General features: G+C 48.9%; 3 protein-coding genes, 1 long non-coding RNA gene and 1 pseudogene across 6 annotated transcripts; 3 read left to right on the top strand and 2 right to left on the bottom strand.

Annotated features, from left to right (window-relative positions):
• The first annotated feature begins 1556 nt into the window (after nucleotides 1-1556).
• Nucleotides 1557-7554, top strand: LOC147958404 (uncharacterized). The gene is made up of 8 exons (XM_087532115.1): nucleotides 1557-1783; nucleotides 2572-3507; nucleotides 3584-3928; nucleotides 6109-6283; nucleotides 6371-6598; nucleotides 6996-7139; nucleotides 7229-7297; nucleotides 7408-7554. Exons 1-8 carry the CDS (start codon nucleotides 1557-1559, stop codon nucleotides 7552-7554), a joined length of 2271 nt encoding a protein of 756 aa, XP_087388241.1.
• Nucleotides 7555-10204: 2650 nt separating this feature from the next.
• Nucleotides 10205-14393, top strand: LOC125520722 (putative protein phosphatase 2C 54). Of its 2 annotated transcripts, none has more exons than XM_048685710.2 (4): nucleotides 10205-10546; nucleotides 12061-12261; nucleotides 12770-12981; nucleotides 13454-14393. In XM_048685710.2, exons 1-4 carry the CDS (start codon nucleotides 10469-10471, stop codon nucleotides 14022-14024), a joined length of 1062 nt encoding a protein of 353 aa, XP_048541667.1. In that variant the 5' UTR covers nucleotides 10205-10468; the 3' UTR covers nucleotides 14025-14393. The 2 variants fall into 2 exon arrangements, with proteins under 2 accessions (XP_048541667.1, XP_048541669.1); XM_048685712.2 differs by having other exon boundaries at nucleotides 10205-10550.
• A 151-nt stretch (nucleotides 14394-14544) lies between these two features.
• Nucleotides 14545-15836, top strand: LOC147958403 (uncharacterized). The gene is made up of 2 exons (XR_015610275.1): nucleotides 14545-15297; nucleotides 15417-15836. It is a non-coding gene; the product is annotated as an uncharacterized LOC147958403 (long non-coding RNA).
• Nucleotides 15837-16429: 593 nt separating this feature from the next.
• On the bottom strand, nucleotides 16430-17011 carry LOC147958402 (uncharacterized). The gene has a single exon (XM_087532114.1). The coding sequence runs from the start codon at nucleotides 17009-17011 to the stop codon at nucleotides 16430-16432; it is 582 nt and encodes a 193-aa protein (XP_087388240.1).
• A 935-nt stretch (nucleotides 17012-17946) lies between these two features.
• LOC125521859 (uncharacterized) lies at nucleotides 17947-20193 on the bottom strand (annotated as a pseudogene). The gene is made up of 2 exons (XR_015610686.1): nucleotides 18362-20193; nucleotides 17947-18243 (listed from the first exon to the last, which is right to left on the bottom strand). The product of XR_015610686.1 is annotated as an uncharacterized LOC125521859 (transcript).
• Nucleotides 20194-24796: the final 4603 nt, after the last annotated feature.

Raw genomic sequence — 24796 nt, 5'->3', positions numbered from 1 at the left:
TGGACTCTATCCCGGAAACTAGTTGTACCGACTAGAAATCTTATTTATATAAGAGGTGGACTATTTGAAAAAGACAGTATCAGAAGATCCCTACCTCTATAATATATATATGTGAATTGTAATCGACATCACGGATAAACGGAGAGGAACAAAGCGTAGACCAGAAAACCCTAAATGAATCCGAGCCAGGTTCATCGCCGCTAATCGATGCTGATCGGCTGCGCGTTCTGCCGCACTCTGCGCCAAGCCGCCGGACGGATCCCTCGCTTCCGCTTCGCCTCCAGCACGTTGGTCGGTGTCGCTTCATCATGGATTTGTCACCGTGTCCGTTACCGCCGTCCAGATTAAGCTGGAGTGCCTCTTGTCACACCGCTCTGTCCTGCAAATGCTACTACCGGATCTGCCGCTTACATGTTGCAACTTGCCAGCACGAAGCCGCTGGCCGGAGGGTGCCTTCGATCCGGAAAAGAGCTTAATTTTCTCTGCCGCACGGATCAAGGAATACTAGTACAGCTTGCATTCCTCGATCTGGAGCTAGACGGGATCTACAGGACGGAAATTTTCCGGCGACACTCTATACGCCGGCTCCACCACGTATCGATGTCCCTGCGACTTAGCGCGGAATCCGACGCCCGCCCGCTTCACCATGTCGCCCGCGGTCTCGCCAAGTCGCCGTCCCTGCAGCGACCTCCAGCACGCCGCACTCAGCCGCCCCAGTCGAGCACGACCACCCCGCTACATTCGAGTTACCTATCAACTCCGTTACGAGGCCAGATACGTACAACTCCGTCTGGTGAAGTATTCAGTTGTTAGAGCATCTCCAACCTCGTCCCCAACACGCCCCTCTCCAGATGTTTTTTAGCGTCAGCAAACGAAAATCGGCCCAACCATGCCTCTAGAAGATCGTTTTTTATCGGGTTGGGCCGAAATTAGGGCTGCGGACCCAGGCCGAACCCGGCGCTCTTGGGGGTGTCTGGGAGCGCCGGGGCAAGCGGTTTTGACGCGAACTCACCGCGGGCCCGCCGCGTCAGCCACTCGTCTCGTCGTCCTCACAACGCCTCGGTTTCCTGCGGGGAATCAATGCCAAGGCTGCCCGGCGGTCAGCCTTCCGTTGATTCCACACGGGGGGCGAGGGTGGCGCGGCGCGCCGACGCAACGCCTCCCGCCATGCGTACACACCGCGCGGCGCGGCGCCCACCCCCCGGCCGCTATGTAAAGCGCCTTCCCTCGCTGGTGGCCGCACCCCGTCGAGCTCTTCCTCTCTCTCCCCGTGCGCTGCCGAGCTTTCTGTGCGCCGAACACCCTCCCGGTACTCTCCTCTCTCCCTCGATGGTGGAGCGGTTCCCCAGTGATGGGGCGGCAGCGAATGGCTTCAGCCGCCGCACGCTGCAGGAATGGGAGGCGTACCTCCTATTCCAGGCACGCGCACCCACAGCGGCGGCATCGTCATCAACGAGGGCGGCGGGCGCGCCTCCTCCTCGGCTCCTTCCCGCTTCGTCAAGCCAAAGACGGAGCCGACGCTCGCCCCCGCGAAGACGGAGCTCGCCGGCGTGAAGATGGAGCTCACCGGCGTGAAAACGGAGTCGGAGCTCGACGACGCGGCGGCCCTGAAGTGGGCGCGCGCAGACTGGGCGTGCATCGAGCTGGAGCGCCAGTGCCGCGCCTACGAGCGCTTCGCCGCTCCGCACCGTGGCCACGACGAGGGAGGCGCCGTCGTCCTCGATGACGGCAGCGACGACGACGCGCCGCCGCCACCGGTCCGCCAGGGGGACGCCGGGCAAGGGTCCAGCAGGGGCGGCGTGAAGGAGGAGAAGAAGGACGATGACGAAGACAACGGCGCGGCGACGGCGGCGACTTCGCCTTTATCAAGGCGTTGTTCGGCCTGTAGCCCCTTTTTTGTTTTTCCTATGTTTATTTTGTATGTTCGCCAAAATTTAATAAATATTTCAGTTCGCCAAATATTTTTCCAGTTTTCAGCGAATTTTAGTTAAATACGTGTTCAAAAATATTTTAAATGGTCATCTGGGGACCGGCCCTGGGGGCGTCGGCTGAGAACCCGATCGCCTCCAGACCGATTTTTGCGCCGGCTCACCCCCAGGCGGCGATTATTAAAGCCGCCTGGAGGGCCAACGGCTGAAGATGCTCTTACAGATCGGTGGAAATTAAGACCAAACCAAGAAAGGCTCGTGTTTTTTGCTTCTACTTTGATTCATTAGCCAACAAAGGAATCTAGTACTAAGGATTTAATTGATGTTTTGATTCTTCATTCACGTGAATAAAGTTTCTTTGACGGTTCTCGTGAGGAAAGGTTGTATGTGATAAAACCAGAAGGTTTTGTCGATCTTAAGGATGCTAAAAGGTATGCAACCTTCAGCGATCCTTCTATGAAGTAGAGCAAGCATATTGGAGTTGAAACATACACTTTGATGAGGTGATCAAAACTTTTGGGTTTATACAAAGTTTGCAAGAAACTTGTATTTACAAGAAAGTAAGTGGGAGCATCATAACATTTCTGATAAGTATATGTGGATGATATATTGTTGATAAAAATGATGTAGAATAACTGAAAAGAATAAAGGGTTGTTTGAAAGGAGTTTTTCAAAGTGTCGCTGGTCGCCGCTCGCACTACAACCTGCAGTCCTCCCACACGCTGGTCGCCGCTCGCGGTGTCGCACCCCCTTCGCCCGCGCCCTCCACCGACAACAACCGTGGGCGGGGGCAAGGACGTCGCCGCGGTCGCGGCAACGGTGCCGCCGTTCAGGCGCCCCCAGCCCCCAACTCAGCGCCACGCCCGCCGTCGGTCCCTGCACCGGCGCCCGGGGCTAACTCGTGGACTGGCCTCGTCCAGGCCTGGCCAGTGGCATGGCGCGCTCCCGGCTCTGGTGTGTTGGGCCCTCGTCCTAGCACGCCCCCTCAGCACGCCATGTTCGCGGCGCCCCACCAGCCCGCGCTCCCGCCGTACGGCTACGGCGCCACCAGCGCTCCTGGCTACGGGGCGCCCACTGGCTACGGCTACCCAGGGGCTGGTTCGTCCTCGCTGCCGTCCCCCGCCTGGGACATGTCCTCGCTCCAGGCCGCCCTACACAGCGCCACCGCCGGTCCGTCTTCCTCTAGCACAAAGCCGGAGTGGTACCTCGACTCGGGCGCCGCTACACACATGAGCTCCTTGCCTGGTAACCTCCTCTCTGTTCGCCCTCATCTCTCTGCCCGCTTTTGGGCCGAGGCCCTTAGCACCTCCACTTACCTCCTCAACCGTCGCCCATGCCGCACCAGCTCGCCCTGCACTCCGCATGAACTCTTGCTTGGTGTCGCCCCTGACTACTCGCTGCTCCACGTGTTCGGATGCCTCTGCTATCCCAACCTCACATCCACCTCACGCCACAAGCTTGACACACGCTCTGCGGCCTGCGTTTTCCTCGGGTATCCCCCGGATCACCGCGGCTACCGCTGCTTCGACCCCATCTCCCGCCGTGTCCTCACGTCGCGCCATGTGGTCGTAACAATCTCGTATAAGTTGACATAAACTGGTGATCTCTACCCAATGATCCTGTATTTCTGTCGTCCTTAATCTGTTCCACTTCAGGAGCCCGGAGCCGTCGGCAGCTCAGGACGATGCGCAAATGCCGGGAGAGGCAGCAGATCTCTCATCGTTGAAGGAGGCTCTCGACTCTGCAACATTGGAGGAATCGTCTTCCTCTCTGCAGGTGGATGCAGTATCTCATGACAACATTGGAGGCCGCTTGTCTCCTGGTCCTGGGCCACTCATTACGTCCCGGAGACCTTGTGGTTGGGCCAAGACATTTATCATCAGAACTGACCGTGAGGGATCTGTTCATATGTATCCTCCTATTGGTGGGCCATTTCAGAGCTTACAGGAAGCTGATGATGCTATTGCTCGCCATCTTGATGACCTGTGGGATAAGACAGTGTAAAGTTTCCTTACTTCGCCCTAGATTTCCATCAATGGATTTTTCCTATTCTGTCTCTTCACATTTGCAATTGGTAATGTTTAAAAATAAATCATATAGGCTTTTGTGAGTAGGCCAGAAAAAATTTATCAGGGTTTCGAGAACACGAATCAGGAAAAGGACAATTGCCCCCAAAGTAGACTAAGCTCACAAGTTGGTTAAATTCCTTTTGTGTGGGGGGATCTGTTGAGGTTAAGAAAATATTTAGTATCTGTAGTTGTGTCTTGTGAGTGAGTTCTAGCTTAGCTTTGTATACCAAAAGTTAACAGAGTACAAAAAATCACATGACTTGTAATTTTAAAAAAACTCAGCGCAATTGGTTAACTTTTGCCAGGCTCGGCCCCATAGCTCTGTTTCTTCAGGTAAACGATCGTAATAGCCAGAATAATAAGTTGCTTTCACTGGTCTCACTACACTGAGGTGCAAGCGTACTAAGTTGAAGATCTGATAACAAAAGATGAGTACTGTTTTTTCTTAAACTAGCAGTGGCCTTCAGAAATGCGAGGGCTTCTATTTTTAGTGTGTTGGAAGTGACCAACAGGCAACAGATGAATTTATTGTTTCATAGATCCTACTACAAGTAACTTTGCCACTCTCGACTTCAAGCACACCATAACCCATCTCCAAATAAGGCGCTTAAAGCTGAGTGTTAGGGTCAAAATCCCAATCATTTAGCTTGTTTGGGATTGGGTTTGAGCCCCAGCCAGACTTAGCAAAATTTGGCTAGCCAATTTTTTTGTTAAGGTTTCGGTTGCCCATGTTTTGGCCAATGTTGGCAAGTGAACTAGAGTTGGCTAGAGGGAATGCCAAAATATTGTCAACCATCCAAACAAGAGGCAAATTTTTTGCTATGATCTGACAGTTGGTATGGCTGATTTTGGTCGGCATCCAACCATACCCTTATTCCTAACCCAATGCCTAGCATTTATTCTTAGTGCTTTTCAGTTTTGTAAGCACCCCTAGAATAGTAGTTTGCATTTGAGGTATTATCCTTACGTCGACACTTGTATTGTTCTCTTTAAGAGTTTGCGTAAGCATTCTTGCATTGAAGATGGCCAATGTACCTCCGATCCATAGTTACCTTCGACACTTGAGAATTTATTTTTCTTGTCAGTTCTAGGCATGTTTTTTTCGAGCGAGGATTGATCTTGTGTTCCTTCCTATCACTCAAAAACTGATTGAGAGATGTGTCACGGAGAACAACACAAGCATACATTTTTCAACAAAAATTAACATTTTCTTTGCAGATAGACTGCAGTCAGTGTAGACATAGGCATAATCATATATTAGTAAAGGATGAAAATGATAAATACAATATGATGCATGACAACTTAACTAATTACGAAGAGTGTAAGACATCTATATTAATCAGGGTACCTAATACTTTTTTTTTCTTATTCCTCGGTCAATATATTATGGGAGAATCAGATGGGCTTCTAATAGATATCATGTAATTTAGAAGATAAACAAAGGCATGCACATGTATGTAGCATCTTAACAATAAGTTAATTAATTACCCCCCATAGAAGTTAGAACTTTTGAAAGTAGCACAAAAGTATGAACAACTCCTGCCTGGGGTGACGTTGTTGCATGACATGTATGCTTGCTGTAGAGAAAGCACCATCAACATACGACCATGCTATAGAAGGAAAATCTATGGAAACATGTACTTCAGCATTATTAATATGGAAACAGAGCGACACTTCTTTGGTGTAAGGTTTTGGCCGTTGATATTTTACATTCAGAAAATACAAATTGGATGATGTGGATGAACATGGTGTCTTTAAAAGGAACCCCATATATATAAACAATGCATTGAGAACTTAGACTTCCAGGCATGTAAAAAGTTCAGTTTAGTGTAGTGTTTGTTGATCACTGCTACCATGATTACTACCACGAAATACCATGAACTAACTCAAGAGACATGGCAGCTGTTTGATGCCTATTCAAAACTAATTGACCCTAACCTTATGTCTTGCTTATGTCTGACCTGTATCATTGACAGAGTAATTTGTGTCACTTTGTAGTTCCCATTTTTCAAAAGTACTCCAATACAATCTAATCCCTCCGTCCAATATTAAGTGTCGCTCAAATATATGTATTTAGCGTTGAATCAAATAGAATGCTTGGTCTAAATTAGGTGCCCAGCTGACCTTTCCTTGATGGAGAAAGCTGTACGACATGCTCTTTACTGGCCTGATGGCACAAGGAAGAAGCTTTCAAAGTCATCAGTAGATCCGGAAAGGATTAATCATACACGCCTATTGGTTCAAGCTCTACTGGACAAATATAATGAAGACCACAATCTTTTGGGGGTTTGCTCTCTTCCTCCCGTGCACTCTCACTCCCTTTATTGTCTACTCATGTAACAATACTTATACCACTCATGCTTCCTGTTTTAGAACCTTGCGTATGAACTCAAAGATATTATGTGCATCCGATCAACTTGTGAGGGCAGCCCCCATAACTGTAAGTGGTACTATCATCTAAATTTCACCGCAAGGACTAAAGGAGATGATGAATTTCACAGTGGCACTGACAATCTGTTCTTTGCCGAAGTCACACGTATCGGAGGACAGTATAAGGAGTTTGCGCTCAGCTGTTTCTACATGCTTAAACCGAATGATAATGATATTTTATACTCTCACCTTAGATACATTTTGTTGGGGCCGTGCTAACTTGAAATTGTATGTTAGATGTAAATGTGCTTCATATTGCACCGTTTGATTGCCCTTTGTTATGTTTCCCTTCATCTATTCATTATACTTACAATTTTAATATCTCAAGCTAGTTCATGCACAGCCATGTATAGTAACTATTGGAATTATCTTATTTGCCGAGCGCCCCCAAAACTCGGTAAGGCTACTTAAAACTCAGCAAAGTAGTTCATGCAAAGCCATGTATAGTAGTGACTTATTGTACACGTCTCTTTACGTTCCAGTTATTCAGTTACTGTTATGTGTTTGTTCCTGGTTGGCTATTTGGTAGTTAAATGATTTATCTCCTCTGTCTTCTTTACTGAATGAAGGTCACTGCCGTGGTTGTACATATAACAAAAGGGTAAACCTGAAGCACCCTAATGATGCTGATGAATTCTCTGGTGGTCACTTAGATCCATATTTGCCATATGGCGGAGACACTACTGTACAATATAGCGGCTCTGATGAGAATGTATGATGATTTATTTTATGGTGTGTCTGAGTGTGTCTAACATTTTATTGCTTAACTGTTTCTTAGATGCATCACCCTTCTTTTTACAGTTGGACGCCGAGGAGGAGGAAGCTAGGCTGCAAGCTAAGGAGGAGGCTCGGGTAAAGCGTATATACGCGGTAATATATGCTAGTATAGTATATGCCTTTTGCGGATAGTGTCATTCTACTAGCATGGTTCGTTACTTGACTGATTAATTATTCCCTGCTTGTGGATTCATTCACTCTAGTGCCTAGATGATCCAAGTTTTTTGGAGCAAATGAGAAGGCGCTTCAAAGATGATCCGCGCGCCGAAACATTTTTTCAGCCAAAAAGAAGACAAGGTCCTCAGCATGCAACACCATTACCGAACCAGCAGGATGCAATGGAAGAGTGAAGCGGCTGGATGCGACTCCACCTACTTATTTGCCTCGTACTAATTTGGAAGATAGTAATTATGTAGAAATACTAATGGCCAGGGAGGGAGGGAGAAATAAATTGGAACCAGCAAGGCGCAAGGTTTTTTGTCTGTGCATACGCTGCTGTTCAAGATGGTGCAAACATGACAACCCACTTGTAAATATATAAACATGTCATCCGAAACATTTTAATGTTCACTCTCCCCAAGATCCATACTCAGGTAGCTTGTTATTTTCTTATACACCGACAGGAAAACGCACTTACAGTGCCATTGAGAGAATTTTTTGTTTGTTTGAGATGGACCTATTTTTAACAACTACAGTAACAAGCTTTATCTGACTAGGTTCTCTTTTTTTCTGCTTTCCAAAGTTGATGCATTGTACGTTCGTTTTTCCTTCTCTCTTTTTTTTTTGCGGACCAAACGGTCCAGACACTTTTAGACATCCAATTTTGATCACCAAATTGGATCAGCATGGTCTAGATGTTCAAAATTCCAAGGACCGGTCCAAAATCAGGATTGAGGAGCTCTGGGGGAGTCCTGACATCTGCCACATTAGACTCTGACACCCCAAACCCACCCAAATCCCTACGCGGAGCCCACACAATTGCACAATCTGATATTCTTTCCCATGCCCGTCCCCCATGCTCTTGCTGGCTGCCGCCTCTTCTGGCATGTTCTGTCTTCCAGTTTGCCGCCATGATAGATCAACCTGAGGCCATGGAGAGGTTCGAGGTCTCTCCAGGCCCGACGAAGACTGTGAAGGAGGGTGCATCCCGCAGAAGGGCAATTGCGGCGTGTGAAGGTGAGGGCGAAGAAGAAGGTGCCGAAAGCAGTTGGAGCTCCTCCTGCAAAGTGGACCGCCATGTCGCCAGTACAAGCCGATGTACTACTACGATTGCCATCTAAGAGGTCAGTTCGACATGTAGCAACCGCAACAGCACTCGGCTACCTCGGGCCACCATCCACCATGCGTCATCGTCCTCAACACTGACTACGTGTTCACGGAGTCACCGACACTCGTCTGGTCGTGACTTTCATCGGAGGAGCCCTCGTCCGACGGTGATTGGCTGCTGTTCGGTGAAATTCCTCTCCCAAGATCGATGGCAGGCACCGACGAGGCTATGATGAACATACACTACGGCGCCGGCCACGAGGACGACTACTCGCTGTAGTTGGAGCAAGATAAGCCAATGGATACCCAGCAGTCGGAGCCAGACGTGTCCGATGCGGACACAAAGAAGAAGAGAGGTTCGTCGTACTCGAACAAAAGAGGATGAATTGTTGAGTGAGGCACGGTTGGGCACGAGTGTTATTTTGTTTCAAGGCATGGAGCCACAAGGTCCAACATTTTGGCAAAGTATGCATGATTTCTATCATGAGAAAAATCCCTACGCCCCCTACAACAAAGAGTGATCCATGGCCACAATCCAAAGTCGCTAGGCCTTCTATGATACATCTTTCAACATGAGGCCAATAAGTATTGCGACGCGTATACAGAGATGCAAAACCGGTGGCCAAGTGACACATCACTTCTCGATCTCTTAAGTTTCGCTTTGTGTTGCTCTACGTTTTGGTTATTGATTTGCTTTATGTTTCAACATGTACCATAAGACCGAGGAAAAGCCATTCACGTTGAAGAATTTTCGGTTCAAAATGAATGGGCAAAGCAAGCGGTCAAGTATTGCCCATCACCAAGACCACCAACACCAAAACCAATGACGATGATGTTGATCCAAATATCGAAGCAAGAGGGAGGAAATGGGAGACCGACAAGGAAAAGCGAGAAAGGATGACAGCCAAGATGTCAGACAACATCATGGCGGAGAAGGAGGAGGCATGCGCCAAGCACGACGAACTCAGGGATGAAAAGAAGACGAAGAGTTTTGGCTTGTTCATGGAAGTCCAAACGAAGAAGTTTGAGCTTGAGGAAAGGAAGTTTTAGATCAAGGAAGCATGCGAGGAGCAAAAGATGTTGTACTCAAAGTCGACGAGTTGGATCCAAGTGCGGCCAAGTCCATCTCGCCTCGCATGATACCATCATCGCACAATGTGCATAGAAGGAGGCTCAAATGCTTTTGCTTTTGGCACCTATGAACAAATCCGAACGTGTCCGCGTACATTTGATGGTAATCATTTGTTAATCAACATTCCCAGATACCCCTTGAGTTTCAATTTTCGATTCGCTCCCATGTAATCGTAAGAAACTGCCCAAGAGCTGCAAAAAGACCATAATTCACGCAAAACAATAATTTTCCTTATAAGCCGCAAACCAGAGAATGACCGAAGCTTTGTACAAAATTGTGAACAGCATATTTGCAAAGATTGTTTCGTTTGCAGGATAGTTCTAAGAATTTCTAGCATTGGAAAATTCCCAAGGAATAGAGTGGAGAGAGTAGAGTAACCCAATATATTCCTTTAATTGAAACTCAAAAAAAAAATGGCTGAAGCCCAATCAACGTCACTTGTGACGCTCGTGCACCACGTGCCTCTCTCTTCCTTCCTCCTCCCCCACACTCTCCCCCCGCCGCTCTCTTCTCCACTCTCTCCCACTCTCTCTGCCCCCATAAAAAAATCGAGCTCCAGCACACAACCACCACCGCCGCAAGCTTCTTCCCCCCCCCCCCCCCCCCCCCCACCTTTCCCTTCCTGCCCCGACCCGGAGCCATTTCTTTCGCCACAGATATTCCCAAAGCATCTCCTTTCTTTCCCCGTTGCTCTCCTCCTCGGATTCCTCTTCCCCTGCCCCCCTCCTCCCTCCTACTCTGCTCCTACCCGCCCGTATTATTCTTCCCTTCCCTCTCTCTCTCTGCTTTTCCCTCGTGCCCGATCTTCCCACCAGCACTCCAGCAGAGCGCCAGTTCTGCCAAGAAAACGCCGGAGGCGGGCCGGCATGCGCGTGGACGACGCCGACAGGCCCGATTCTGCAGACGCCGGAGCGCAGAAGCCCGCCGAGCTCCCCTCGCCTCATGTGGGTACCGCCCTCTGCCTCTCTCTCTCTCTCTGACTCTCTCTGCAGTGCAAGATTCGATTTCGGGAGGGCGCTTCTTTGCTAGCCTAGATAGATGAATCTCGTCGTGTTCGGGGAATTTGATGGTTCCTGTCCTGAGCTGTGTTCCATCATGGCGCGATGGGCACGGATTGAGCTGGAAGCAGCCGGAACCAGGCTGTGCGTTGGCTTTGCGCGCACGCGTTTCGTGCTGCCGTTTCTTAAAATCTGGAGGAAAGCGAGAGATTTTTTTCTGGGTGCTCCTTGAATCGTTCAACAATTGGGTAGGAGATTTCTGGTGAGAGATGACAGGTTGTTTGTTTGTCCGTCCATCACATTTCTTCGTCGGTAGTACTAGTACTACTACTCTGTAACTGACTAACTGTACTGGGTGTACACGCTGTGCCCAATCATTTGCTAGATAACCGTGATGATGAGATTTACTGCCACAGGGTGTCCGGGAGGTACTAATTTCAGACCATGGTAGTACTACCTACTAGCAAACATGAATAGTTACTACTCCATGTGCATTGGAGTACTTGGTACCTGCAAGATTTTTTCCTCTCTAAGGCTGAAGTGAAACAAACATAGCCCTAATGCTGTGCTAAGTGAAGGACATGTTGTTCTTGCAACGATCCATGTTGATTGATTGCTTACTTTGAAGTGCCTGCACTATGTCAGTGATCGACCTGGCTGTATTGTGAGTCTTGCTTACTGCTGCCATGGGTTGCCATCATTAGTTTGTGCAATGCTAGTGCTGAACCATCTAATTTCAGGTTATTTATCTATGTATAAATGGCTTTGCTGATTTAATCAGCAGACAGTTATGTGGATTTTACATTGTTGCATCACACTTTCTTGAGTAGTCATTATCCAGTCTGATGGTCTCGTGTTAACATTTTCTGGGTCACTAATGATTAGTAGAAAGAATCAGTTCATTGAAGGTAACATTTGTTGATGTTACTAAGTTGAACATTTGTGTATGAACTAGATGCTTTACTAATCAATGCAGCTTATTCATATTTCCCAGTTCCTATTCAAACTTCAGAGAATAGTGGTACTAAACTAGACATGGTAGGGACAATGCTATATGACACTTACAAGTGACAACCAATGCTAGTAATAATAGGAATGTCTCCCCAAATTGGCTAATAGCAGTTATTGTCAAAATACCTGATCATCGCACGTAGTAAATTTCTTAAATATTATTTTTCATAAAATTCTTAGTTAAGGCTGAAGTGAAACAAACATGGCTCTAATGCTGTGCTAAATGAAGGACATGTTGGTCTTGCAATGATCCATGTTGATTGCATACTTTGGAGTGCCTGCACCATATCAGTATTGCTTACTACTGTCATGGGTTACCCATCATAATGCAAAGTGGCGCTTCATCTTTTCCATCAGAATTCTTTCCTATTGTTTCTGCTCTCAGTTATAGAGTGCGCCTATACTTTACTTACATTCTTAGCTATACTAATGCGTTTTTGGACATACAGATGGAGAGTGTTTGCGAGAACACCACAACTGCTGATTTCATGCAGAGTAACTTTGGAAATTTCCTTCCAAATGTTAGATCAGGCGGTTGGTCAGATATTGGAAGTCGCCAGTACATGGAAGATACCCATGTGTGTATTGCCGATCTAGCTAAAAACTTTGGTTATCCAACAGTGGATAAAGAAGTTGTTTCCTTTTATGGGGTATGTACATGCTTTCTTTTTTTCACTTTTTGCTCATTTTGACACAGAAATCAACTCTATTCAAATTTGCAACTACTACAATTATAGCTAGACCGCAACTTCCCACATGAAAAGAATAAAATTATTGGAGACTTGATCCATGTACCCAATAGTAGAAAATCTCGAGTTGTATTTGCGTACCAGGAAACTTGTATAAAGTATGTACGGACAGATCCTCTGTATCTTCAAGAACTATCCACAGTCAATCCTATGCTTGATAATTGAACCTTGATCTACATTCTGTCATGCCATCATCCTATAAAGTTATCTTCATTGTTCTTGTACAGAATGCAGTACACACCGTGGTTCTCTGAGTGTAATTTTTGTACTGTAGTTCTTAAAGTACAGTTTTTATTTAACAGTATAGAAGTGTAATGACATGTGGTGATCATTTTAGTTGTTCTCTGTTTATATGAATCACGAGACATTATGTTCCTGTAAGTAAGTTTTTACACTTCTCGTTTTCTAGGTCTTTGATGGGCATGGTGGAAAAGATGCTGCCCATTTCGTTCGCGATAATCTGCCAAGGGTCATTGTGGAAGATGCTGATTTTCCTCTGGAGCTTGAGAAAGTAGTGAGCAGATCCTTTGTGCAGATTGATAGTCAGTTTGCCGATAAATGCTCTCACCAGAGAACTCTGTCGTCCGGCACAACGGCACTTACAGCAATGATTTTTGGAAGGTAATTTTCTGGCACATATAACATCTATGATTGAGCCAGTCATTAAAACCATAAGCTGCAATACACTATATTTGCTTAGAAAGTCTCATTATTCAGCATATATGATATGGAATGGAACACAAGGGACATTTATATATGAACATACAATGAAAGTGCATCGTAAAGTGTCATCATGATATTGTTAAAGTTTTAACTTCATACTGTTTTTTAGCTGCATGGTTTACTTCTGCAAACTGCAACTATGATAAACTAGAGAGATTCTGCATATTTCAAATCTTCACCCCAAGCATATGATTTCTATTTATACACCAGAGATAGTTCTAAAAGCATAATATTGCAAGATTTGCGCAACGTTAGACCATCTTTTTTCCCCTCTATGTTAAGCTTTTGCTGGTTTTATATACCTGTAAATTTTACAGCATTAGTTGACATTCCCAATAACCAATACTGATCGTTATTATGTCTGCTGCAGGTCCCTTCTGGTCGCGAACGCTGGTGATTGCAGAGCAGTACTTTCCCGGTGTGGCATCGCAATGGAGATGTCGATGGACCACAGGCCCTGCAGCCTCAGCGAAAAGCTGCGGGTCGAGTCGCTCGGTGGCTACGTGGACGACGGCTACCTGAACGGTCTGCTGGGAGTCACCAGAGCCCTCGGCGACTGGCACCTCGAGGGAATGAAGGAGGCCAGCAGGCCCGGGGGAGGCCCCCTGAGCGCGGAGCCGGAGATCAAGCTGACCACGCTGACCAAGGACGACGAGTTCCTGGTGATCGGCAGCGACGGGCTGTGGGACGTCTTCTCGAACCAGAACGCCGTGGACTTCGCCCGGCGGCGCCTCCAGGAGCACAACGACGTGAAGCTCTGCTGCAGGGAGATCGTCGAGGAGGCGATACGGCGGGGCGCCACCGACAATCTGACGGCGGTGCTGGTGTCCTTCCACCTGGTGGCGCCGCCTCAGATCAGAGTGAATCAGCCACGTAGGGTGGCGCGGAGCATCTCGGCCGACGGGCTCAACAGCCTCAGGATACTCCTGGGAAGCCAATGACGGCGCTCTTCTCGTGCCGCCGTGATCAGGTGCTGTGCCGGTGCTTGCTGAGCTCTAATTGTATGTAGTCGTGTCGGTGCTTCGTTGTTGATGTTGTTAGCTGCTGTTATGTTACCCCATTGTTGTTGAGGCAGTGGCTGTTATTCTTGTTGGTAATTAAGCCAACGAACATGTGAGCTCACAGTTGTGAGCATTTCTTAGCTGCTGGAAACTAGGCATGTCCTGGTGAAGAGGCTGCGTGCCTTGCTGTGCTGTATCATACATTTCCCTGTTTTCATCTGTAAATAAGATTGTGGGGGCAACTGAAATTCGATCATGTAACTCCATCGCCGTGAATCTGTCGGTCGAATCGATGGTCTTTTCTGTGTCTCTTGTCTCATGAATTGTCAATTACCAGGTGTGAAGACATACATAAAAAAAAAGTATGGAGCTGAACACAAAGGAGCAGAATATTGCCTGATAAGTGATAAGGGCATGGAGAGCAGAGCAATAACGCCAAACTGCACGTACATAAAACCAGTCCAACTTCTCTGCCTGCAATTAAACAACCCCAATTCAAATGGTTTCCGGACACTTTTCTGCATGCAATTAAACGACCCCAATTCAAATGGTTTCCGGACAATTTTCTGGAGGGGAGCGCGAGCAAAATATATTACGCGTTTCCTGGGAGACATGCAGGCAACTTTCCAGGAGCAGATGTCCATTATTACTTGCTTGAGGTGCACTTGACAGCATTCTTAATCCCATCATTGCCATGGCGTTACGCGCCTAATCCAGGGGTCCGGCGTCCTAATAAACACGGCTCCATGGTTGGGGCAGACATACTTGTCCAAAGTCCAGCAGAGGACTGCATAAACAATGGCTACATTCCTGCATTAGTACTTCAGGTTAGACCCTTGGCCGCAGACATGAGTACGCCAATCACTGGGCGGGCCTGGGCCGGTGTCATTAACAAAAGTTTTGTGTCTGTGTATATATGGTCTCCAGGGTCAAATGGTTCTTCAGAGTTCAGACAACAGAGTCCACAGCTGCTCACTGAGACTGAGCCACTGCTGTTCCATTCCACCTGAGCTGAGTTTGAAGGCTTGAACGGCGTTCGTCTCCCAGCTCGACTCTTTCAAGGTCCTCACACAGATACTGGACGTAGAAGATGGCGAAGACATGCCTGCCAGTGGCTGCGGCTGCCGTGCTTCTGCTCCTGATGGTGGCGACGGCCCAGGGCATCAGGCTGGACGCAGGGAGCAAGGCGGCGCTCGGCAACCCGGTGCTCAATGTAAGTGATTGCAGCTGTTGTTTCTGGTGTTTCGATGTGTCGTTGCGCGGCCAATGATCCGAGCTTCTGCTTATTTGGAACGGTTATCTGACTTGTGTAAATTTCTACATCGGTTACAGAAATCCGTGGAGAAAGGGGTGGTGATCAAGGCTGATGATGCTGAGCAGTCATCGGGTGAAGGGGTAGAGGAGGCCATATCTGAAGACAAAGAGAGGGCAGGGGGGCACAGGATGCCTGAGATCCATGTGGACTACTATGGCCCCAGGGGCCATAGCGCCAGGCACCACTGATCGGATTTCTCCCTGCATTCTCCATTCTTTTTTTCTTTCACCTTCTTCTTTAGATGATCATGATGAGGCAGGATGCTGCTGTTTGGCAAGACCAAGACCCAGGATGTGATTCGTTTATTTTTATTTCTCATTTTTGCCCTGATGAAGAGAGGGGAGAAACATAGCTGATGTTAGTACTAACATGTTGACGACACTCTGATCAAAGAACTATAAATTACATGGATTGGTGCAGAGGCTCTTGTATGGCCGGAAATGCTGCAGTTTTTCTGGCCAGATACTCTGCTTTGTGTCTGGCTACGATATTATTGAAACTACTACACCAAAACGATCTTATATTATAAGCACAGTTTTGCTCAGGACGGAGGGGGTACCTTTTTCCCTTTTCCTTCTGCAGGGACATCGAAATGGTGTACTCCTGCATATTGCTTTTCTGGTTTTGAGTTGTATATAGTGGTATAACTGTAATTGCAGGCGCTCCTGCATATTTATTTGAAGAGTTGAAAACCGGGCACATAAAATAGCTTATGTTACAGCAAAATTGAAGTAGAGCATCTCCAACAGGCGCCGGTCGCGCCGCACGCAAAAAACACATATGCCGCGCGCGCATCGGCTGGTTTGGCGCGGCGCGTTGCGCCCGCTCTAGCAGCCGCGCTAAAATGCAGTGCGCGCGCGCCGCTCCAGCAGCGCGCAAAAAAGCAGCGCACACGCTCATTCTAGGCTATTGAAAAATAGATAGATTGCATAGATTTTAACGATACAAAGGTATTTTACATCGGAAACATAGATTGCATAATAATTAAAAATGACAAATGATAAAACACGAGATAGATTGCATAAAAAAACTAGTCTAAGTCGCTATCATCACTATCGTCATCCTCCTCGGCGGTGTCGTCCGAGGTATCCAGCCAGATGTCGAACCACCAATCATCATCCGGCGTGAAGAACGACTGCCCACCTGCTTCAACGAGATCGGACTGTGCGTTCGCCAATGCCTTGCGCCGACGCCTGTCCAACCGCGCCGCGCGGCGCCTTCGCGTGTCCTCCTTGCGACGCCTTGCCCAGTAGGACTGCTCGTAGGCGACGTCCTCCGGGTGGCGGCGCCGCCACTCCGCCATGACCCGCTCGTCCTCCTGGGCGACGAGGAGGCGGCGCTGCCGCTCGGCGTGCTCCGCACGGTCTTGTGCCGTGTTCAGACGCGGCGGCGGGGCACGGTCGAGCGCTTGCTGGAGCGTGTAGGCATCCTGGAAGTTCATCTGGCCGCGCGGCCGGCCTAGGCGCCACGCCGCCGCGTCGTACGCGCGCGCCGTCCCGTACGTGCCGAGGCCGAGCCGGAGATCGTCGGAGCGTATCTCCGCGTAGTAGCCGCCGTTGGGGCGCAGGCGGACGCCGCGGTAGCCGGACGCTCCTCGACGGCACGGCGGCATGGCGGCGCGGCGGTGGCGGGGCGCCGGGGCGGCGGAGGCGCGTCGGTGGCGGGGTGCTGGAGCGGCGCGTGGCAGAGAGAGAGAAAGAGGAGAAGAGGAGACGTGGAGGGGCGCGTGGCGCGCACCGCACTTTATAGACGCGCCGGAAGCGGCGCGCAAAAGATGGCGCGCGAGTTAGCGCCTTTTCGCGCGCGCGCAAGCGGTTTCCTCGCGCGTGGTTTTCCCGCCGCCGCTGGAGCGCGGCAAAACGCCCCCCTCCCCCGCGCGCGCTAAAGGCCGCGTTTACCACGCGCGCGCGTCGTTTCGCGCGGCCGTTGGAGATGCTCTTAGCATAAGCACGTTTCGCGCGGCCGTTGGAGATGCTTTTAGCATAAGCACACACACGCCTGGCTCCCAGCAAGTATTTCATATCATAAACACAAAGTTTTTTTGTAGCTTAGGTTACATGAAATCTCTTATCCTCAACCCTCCAGCCTTGCTTTGAGATCCGTACTCTTCAACTAACTAACAACAACAAGATTTCTCTTTTTTGTTTCTCGAAAATGAAACAACATATGAACTTCAAACTTTGCAGACCGAACAAATATTAGAACATCAATGTGTGAAAAAACTTTCAGATTTTTTGGTCTGATGTAAATATACAAAATAAGATTTTCTTTGAATAAAAATATTATTTCAAGTATTTAAAATGCATGAAAAAATCTGAAAGTTTTTTTTCTATATTGTAGTTAGAATGTATTGTTGTTCTGCAAAATTTGAAGTTCATATGTTGTGTCGTTTGAGAGAAACAAAAAAGACAAATGTGTTTGCACGGATCTTGATGCATAAATGGATGACAAAGATAAGGGATACCGTGTAGCCTGAGCTACAGAAAACCACACTCATAAGGAACAGAATGACAAGCCAACAAAATGACTAAAGGAACAAGAGCTTGACAATTTTCGTGACCATATCTTCCACCAGTTACTGGAAGTACAGTGTGATAAGCCATGCAAAGAGGAGCAAGCATGCATGCATGCTGGGTAACCAACTTACAACTGACCCTTGACAAGATACCAGAGCTAAGACTCCCATATCAAACATAGGATATGACTCAGAATGAGAACCACCACAAAAAGATCAAGCTCAACTTCCATGCTTCAACGGCTTGCCCGAGATTCAAACTGCTGCGTTCTGACGTCCTGCTTAACTTGCTGATCTTGCTTCAGCCACGGCCACAGCACCTGCCACCGCTAAATGAAGCAAACAGTTTTGAGTAACACATCAATGGGAGGTGAATTTCTTTGTTTAACTTGACGAATTTCTCAAGGGGAACTTAACATATGTCTCAAAGAAACCATATATATATACCTGGCGGATTGTTGAAGCTCGTGTAGAGAAAGAGGTTTTTAAATGAATCTCGCTTGAATGTGAAACTATATGGCTTACTCGACAACTTCCTCAACCTCAAAGACTTGAGATCAATTGTGAACACACCAAGATCTGTGACCGCAATGATGATATCGGTGCCCTCCACCCAGCCAACCAACTTTAGAGAGTCTGAGCTCATGGGATAGCCAATGGGGACAAGCGCCTTGAGGTCCATTTCTTTGAGTTGGATACACGACGATACTCCATCAACACTCACCTCCACCGACCAAATGGAGCATAGCCCATCCTGGTCTAGGTGGACGAGCCCCAGCCCACTGTCATCCACCGAGATGAGGAGGGGGGGTCCAGCTGCTCGCACACAGCTCTGGCAGATCAATGACTGATAGGCGATGCCTATGGAAGTCATACTTGAGAATAAAAATGTTGGCCACAGTTGGATCCCCGTGAAGGAGGAAGTGGAGCGCTTGTCCAACAAAGACACTGGGCCTTCCGATGATGTAGTCTTCAAATCTTCCAACGCCACCGATGTGAATAGTGGCTGTTGAGGTCCATTCCCGGGTCTCTGACGAGTATACTAACGCCCGCAGCCTCTTATCATCGTCATCATACGGCCGGTAGCTGTCAAGGCCGATTAAAGCGACGAAAAATGGCCCCAAGTTGCAGGCAGCGTGGTTGCAGCCATCCGCCGCACATAGCACCGTGCCCCAATAGGTTGCGCCGTTGACGTCAGGGTCGAAAATGTCGGGGCTGCGCAACTGGATTCGGCTTTCCCGACACGGGGTCCCAGACGACCATCTTCGAGACCCTGTCATCTTCCTTCCCCTCATCTTCATCTTCGTCGTCCTCCTCCCCCTCCTCATCCGTATCATATTCTTCCTCCTCCTTGTCAGCTTCTTCCCCCTCACCGTCCTCCTCGATATCATCTTCTTCCTCTTTCAACTGCTCGTCAGCTTCCTCCTCCCCCTCATCGTACCACCTACACCCAAGAAGAATGCGGCCATGGCGGCAGTCGAGCACATAACTGTCCCGCCGCTCGGGATTGCGGGGGCGGAACTTTGTGGTGGGGACGGAGCGCCCCACGTTGTCCTCCCACCTTTGTAAGAAGCCCAGGACTGGAGGTGTTTTGTGCAAGGTGCGGTAGCGGCTGCGGAAGGCGTGGCCGGAGAGGAGGCGGCACCACGCCTTGCAGACGAGGGAGGCGCGGATGAGGACCGCGGGCTCCTCAGGCGGGATGAGGAGCAGGATCTCCTCCACGAGCTCGTACATCTCCCCCAACTCCCGCACACGCGGCGGCGGCATCGCGGGCCGTGCCTGCAGGCAAAGATTTAAGATTGGGAGGCCAACGAGTCGGAATCGGAAAGATCTGGCGCCGCCGGGTGAGGTAGCAGCCTCCGCCCCTTCCCCAGCCCGCTGGAGCAAGAGCCGCCGCCGCCGGTGGCCTCAAGCTCGCGCTGCTCCGCTCAAGAACAAGACCCTTGCCTACTATTCGTTGGATACATCTTGGAATCAGCCAGCATTGGTTGATTTTGTGTTGGTGAGTGAGAGATTCTTGCGGAGTGGGGATTCAGTGAGGGGACGAGAGCGAAGGGATTGAGATGGAGGGGAAGGGGACGAGGGCGAAGAGGTGCAGAGTGGCAGGGACGAGGGATTTGTTTTTTTTAGGGGTGGCAGGGACGAGGGCTGGGAGGCAGACCTAAACTGCATTTCCGATTCGGCCCATTAGAGCATCTACGGCCGGACTTTGACAAATCCGGCTCCTCTATATGTCCGCGGACATGTTCGGGTACGTCCGCGGATACTGACCGGGCATTCTTTATATTCACATCTCCATACCTACGTATCTTATATTTTCTCTCCTATATTCATACTAAACCATGCAACGTTGATAAAAAAATACGTAGATCATGAGCGGACATACAAATGCACAATCGATTTTATCAAAAGATCACAACCAGGGCATTAAAAGATAGCCAAAGTTCACATAATACACATAATACGGCGGGCAAGTTCAAACTACATCTAAAAACTTGAAATTAAGACGGATCTTCACCACTTCCTCGTCGGCCTTTTGCCGTTCTGGTCGCCGGTGCAGCTGTAGGAGTCCGCGGCAGGAGGTGGGTCCACGTCGGACCCGTCGGAGGAGGAGGAATCAGAGATGACGATGTATCCTTGCAAGCGTCGGACGCGGCGGTCTTGCTTGCGCTTGAGCTTGGCCACCCTCGCCGTCTCCCGCTCAGATTGCTCAACGCCGAGTCGAAGCTGCTTAGCGTTGAGCCTCCGAAGCCGTCGGGCCTTCGTCTCCGCCTCAGTCAGTGATCGGCGACACGCCCACTCGAAGAGACGGTCCTCATCATCGGGCACTCGGCTGCGGCGGGCGGACTGCGCAGACCCATCAGACCCGCCCGCCATCTCCCTTGCCCTCTGCCTCTCGCGGCGGGCGGCACGTGCCTTCGACTCCGGAGTCCGCATCCGCGGCGTCGGTGGAGTGGGCACTAGAACCCAGCGCTGCCCGCACGGAGCAGCGACCGGAGGTGGAGGAGGCCGTCGGGCGGGAGGAGAAGATCAGGCAGGCCTCGCAAATCCACACGCAGGATAGGAAGGGTCGGCACCGGCATCGGCGCTGCCGCGACGGGCGACAGGTGGCGTCGCACTGGACCTGGAGCTGCCGCCCATATCGACCCGTGACCACTCGAGCGCAATACGAAGCGCCAGCTCCTCCTCGTCTCCGGAGCTTCCGTCGAAGTGACTACTGGTGCTAGACATGCTCGCCGACGCTAGGGATCTGCCAGACAAGGGTTTTTTGTGGGGGCAGGGTGGGCTAGCGGTGGGCCAGGCTGACGTGGCGGACGCGCCCGGGCATGCCCGAGCCACCTCATATACGCTCTACATTCGGGATGGATATAAGGGTTGTCGGTCAGTCCGGGCGTTTGTGGCCCGTTTGAGAGCTTCGGCTGAGTCGATTTTTTGTGACCTATCAGTGACCTGACGGCCTGCCCGGGCGTATGAGACGAATATAGGGCGTCCGGCTGTAGATGCTCTTATTTCTTAGTACGCGAAGCGTCTTCTCCTATGTTTTTTTTACAATTATCTCCTCATTTATTCTTTTTTGCGAGTAAGACTTGTATTAATCAAGGATCCAGGTAATTACAATCTAGCTTACACCAGTCCACAACCTCGAGGGGACCAAAGCCCAACCAAACTACTGTTGTGCTGGAATTTAGTATATTTTGGGCAGCCCAATAACTATTTCAGAAATTCCTAATAAATCCTAGAGGCCCACTTAATCCATTTGTGCAAGGTAAGGGATACTACTAAAGTTTAGTCCCACATTGCTAGTTTAGTGGGAGTTGGACCTCCTTATAAGGGAGGTTCTTTCCCCACTTGTACGAGCATGAGAACGAGAGGGATATCCACGCGCGCTCCTCCTTCGCCGCCCGCCTCGCCACGCCTCGTAACGACGCGCCGCGCCGCGGGAATGAGCCGAGACGATATCTAAATTTTTGCCACGCACTACGGGTATACGAAAGGTCACACGGAAGCTAAAAAGATTTTTGCGAAAGTGGAGTTCGAATGCGAACGGTGCAGCTCTTCGGCTGCTGGCTGTTCGCTTCGTCTCTATCTCTTCGTTTCGCCTCCCGTCGTTGCCCTCTCGCCTCCTTCTCTTGCGCCTATAAAAGGGAGGTCGCTCCTCCCAGAGAGACGCACCAGAACCTCTTCCTTCTCTCGCCACAAGTTCCTGAGCACTGCGCTGCTGCTACGATCTTCCCCATCCCGGCTTGCGGCGTGCACCGCAGGTCGGGACAGTAGGCCTCCGAAACCGCACCTTTTGAGTCCTGTACAGGAGAAGGGTGATAAGGTTTTTGGGGAGCGCTCAGCGCGACTACTGGCTGCTTCATCACGGACGATCCGATCGCCGACGACTACTTCCCCGACGTCCACGACCTCCTCGACGACATGGCGGGCGAGGACACCGACCCCAAGTCCAGTACTTCTGCTGCTAATGTCCCGTACGTGTTCTTGCTCTTTCTGTTAGATGTCATGACACAGTTCTTTGCTCTACTTTCCGTCCTACATGTGTTAGGTTCTACTTCATATATGCAACTTCATCTAGTATCTGTTCTAGATGTGTTTAGTTCAAGTTCATATATGCAGATGCTCTTTACCTTCTCTCTGTCCGAACGCATGACTTGTTTTATCTCTACTATATTAGTCATACTTTATCTAGTATTTCTGTTAATAAAATCATTCGGTAAATTGCTCATATTTCCAACAATCCAAAACCTGATTATAGGCAATTTACCCCGAGTGGTTTTGTTGCTTCCATGAGACCTCCTATGTTTGAGGGTATCCACTATAAGAGGTGGCGCGTGAGAGCAGTCTTATGGTTTCAAACCATGAGTTGCTATGACGCCACTCTCGGCAAACCTGAAGGAGAGCTTGATGCTCAACAGGCACAAGCTTTTCAGAAAATGGATACTCTGTTTAAGGCTGCTCTCTTGAGTGTTCTTGGTGAGAACATAGTTGATGCTTATGCGTCAATTGATAATGGAAAAGATATGTGGGATGCACTCGAGGCCAAGTTTGGGGTCTCGGATGCTGGCACTGAGCTGTACATCATGGAGCAATTCTATGATTACAGGATGACTGAAGAGCGCTCCGTGGTTGAGCAAGCTCATGAGATACAGTTATTTGCTAGAGAACTTGAGCACTTCAGTTGTATGCTACCGGACAAGTTTGTTGCCGGAGGTATCATCACTAAGCTTCCTCCTTCATGGAGGAACTTTGCTACCTGCTGAAGCATAAGAGGCAGGAGTTTTCCGTCCCGGATCTCATTGGCACTCTTGATGTGGAAGAAAAGGCGAGAGCAAAGGACACACGTGCTCGAGGTATTGAGGGAGGATCTAGTGCCAATGTGGTACAGAAGCAGAACTTCCAGCCCCACAAGTTCAAGAACAAGGGCAAGTTTGATGGAAAAGCAAAGTTTGATGGGAAGAACAAGGTTGTGCAACACACGAATTTCAAGAAGAAGAATGGCAAGAAGAAAGGTGCTTGCCATGTGTGTGGGGATCCTGATCATTGGGCTCCTAGTTGCCCTAATCGCTATGACAAGCGTCATCCTGGGAAAGGCAGCAAGACCGCTAATGTTGTCATTGGAGACACTGACATGAAGGATGCTGAGTATGGTATATTTCTCACTATTCTTTCAGTATGTCATTCTCCTGACTGGCTGATTGACACGTGTGCTAATGTGCATGTATGCGGTGATATTTCCATGTTTTCTTCTTATCAGACCACAGGGACTTCAACCGTGCTGATGGGCAACGGTTCAAGTGCTTCTGTTCGTGGTGTTGGCACGGTCGATCTGAAGTTTACTTCGGGGAAGATCGTGCGGCTGAAGAACGTGCATTATGTCCCCTCCGTCAATAAAAATCTTGTTAGCGGATCTCTTCTGTGTAGAGATGGCTACAAGCTTGTCTTTGAGTCGAATAAATTTGTAATATCCAAGTATGGAACCTTTGTTGGTAAAGGCTATGAGTCAGGAGGCCTGTTTTGTTTATCCTTATCAGGCGTTTGCAATAAAGTTGCTAATCATATTTGCAACAATAGTGAATCCAATGTGTGGCATTCACGTCTTTGTCAGGTTAACTTTGGTTGCATGTCACGACTAGCGAAGTTGAACTTAATCCCTAGTTTCACCACTGTCAAGGGATCTAAGTGTCAAGTGTGTGTGCAAGCTAAGCAACCTCGTAAGTCTCACACGACTGCGGAAATGAGAAATCTTGCACCACTAGAGCTCATACATTCAGATCTATGTGAAATGAATGGTGTTTTGACAAAAGGTGGAAAGAAATATTTCATGACGTTAATTGATGACTCCACTAGATACTGCCATGTGTATCTTCTGAAATCTAAGGATGAGGCTTTGAACTTTTTCAAGATCTATAAAGTTGAAGTGGAAAACCAACTTGATCGAAAAATCAAGAGGCTTAGGTCCGACCGTGGTGGAGAGTATTTTTCTAATGAATTTGATGCTTTTTGTGTGGAACATGGTATAATCCATGAGAGGACGCCTCCCTATTCACCTCATTCAAATGGGGTGGCCGAATGAAAGAACCGTACTCTAACAGATTTGGTTAACGCCATGTTAGACACTTCGGGTCTCTCCAAGGCATGGTGGGGGGAGGCGATATTGACTGCATGTCATGTCCTAAACCGAGTTCCCACAAAGAACAAAGAGATAACTCCATTCGAGGAATGGGAAAATAAAAGGTTAAAACTCTCTTATCTACGAACATGGGGTTGTTTGGCGAAAGTCAATGTTCCAATTCCAAAGAAGCAGAAGCTTGGACCAAAGACTGTGGATTGTGTTTTCTTGGGATATGCTTTTCATGGCATTGGCTATAGATTCTTGGT

Source organism: Triticum urartu, chromosome 7A (assembly GCF_056163025.1).
Source record: "Triticum urartu cultivar PI428250 chromosome 7A, HENAU_Tu73, whole genome shotgun sequence".
Lineage (NCBI taxonomy): Eukaryota > Viridiplantae > Streptophyta > Magnoliopsida > Poales > Poaceae > Triticum > Triticum urartu.
This window is presented reverse-complemented; position numbering and strand designations above follow the sequence as displayed.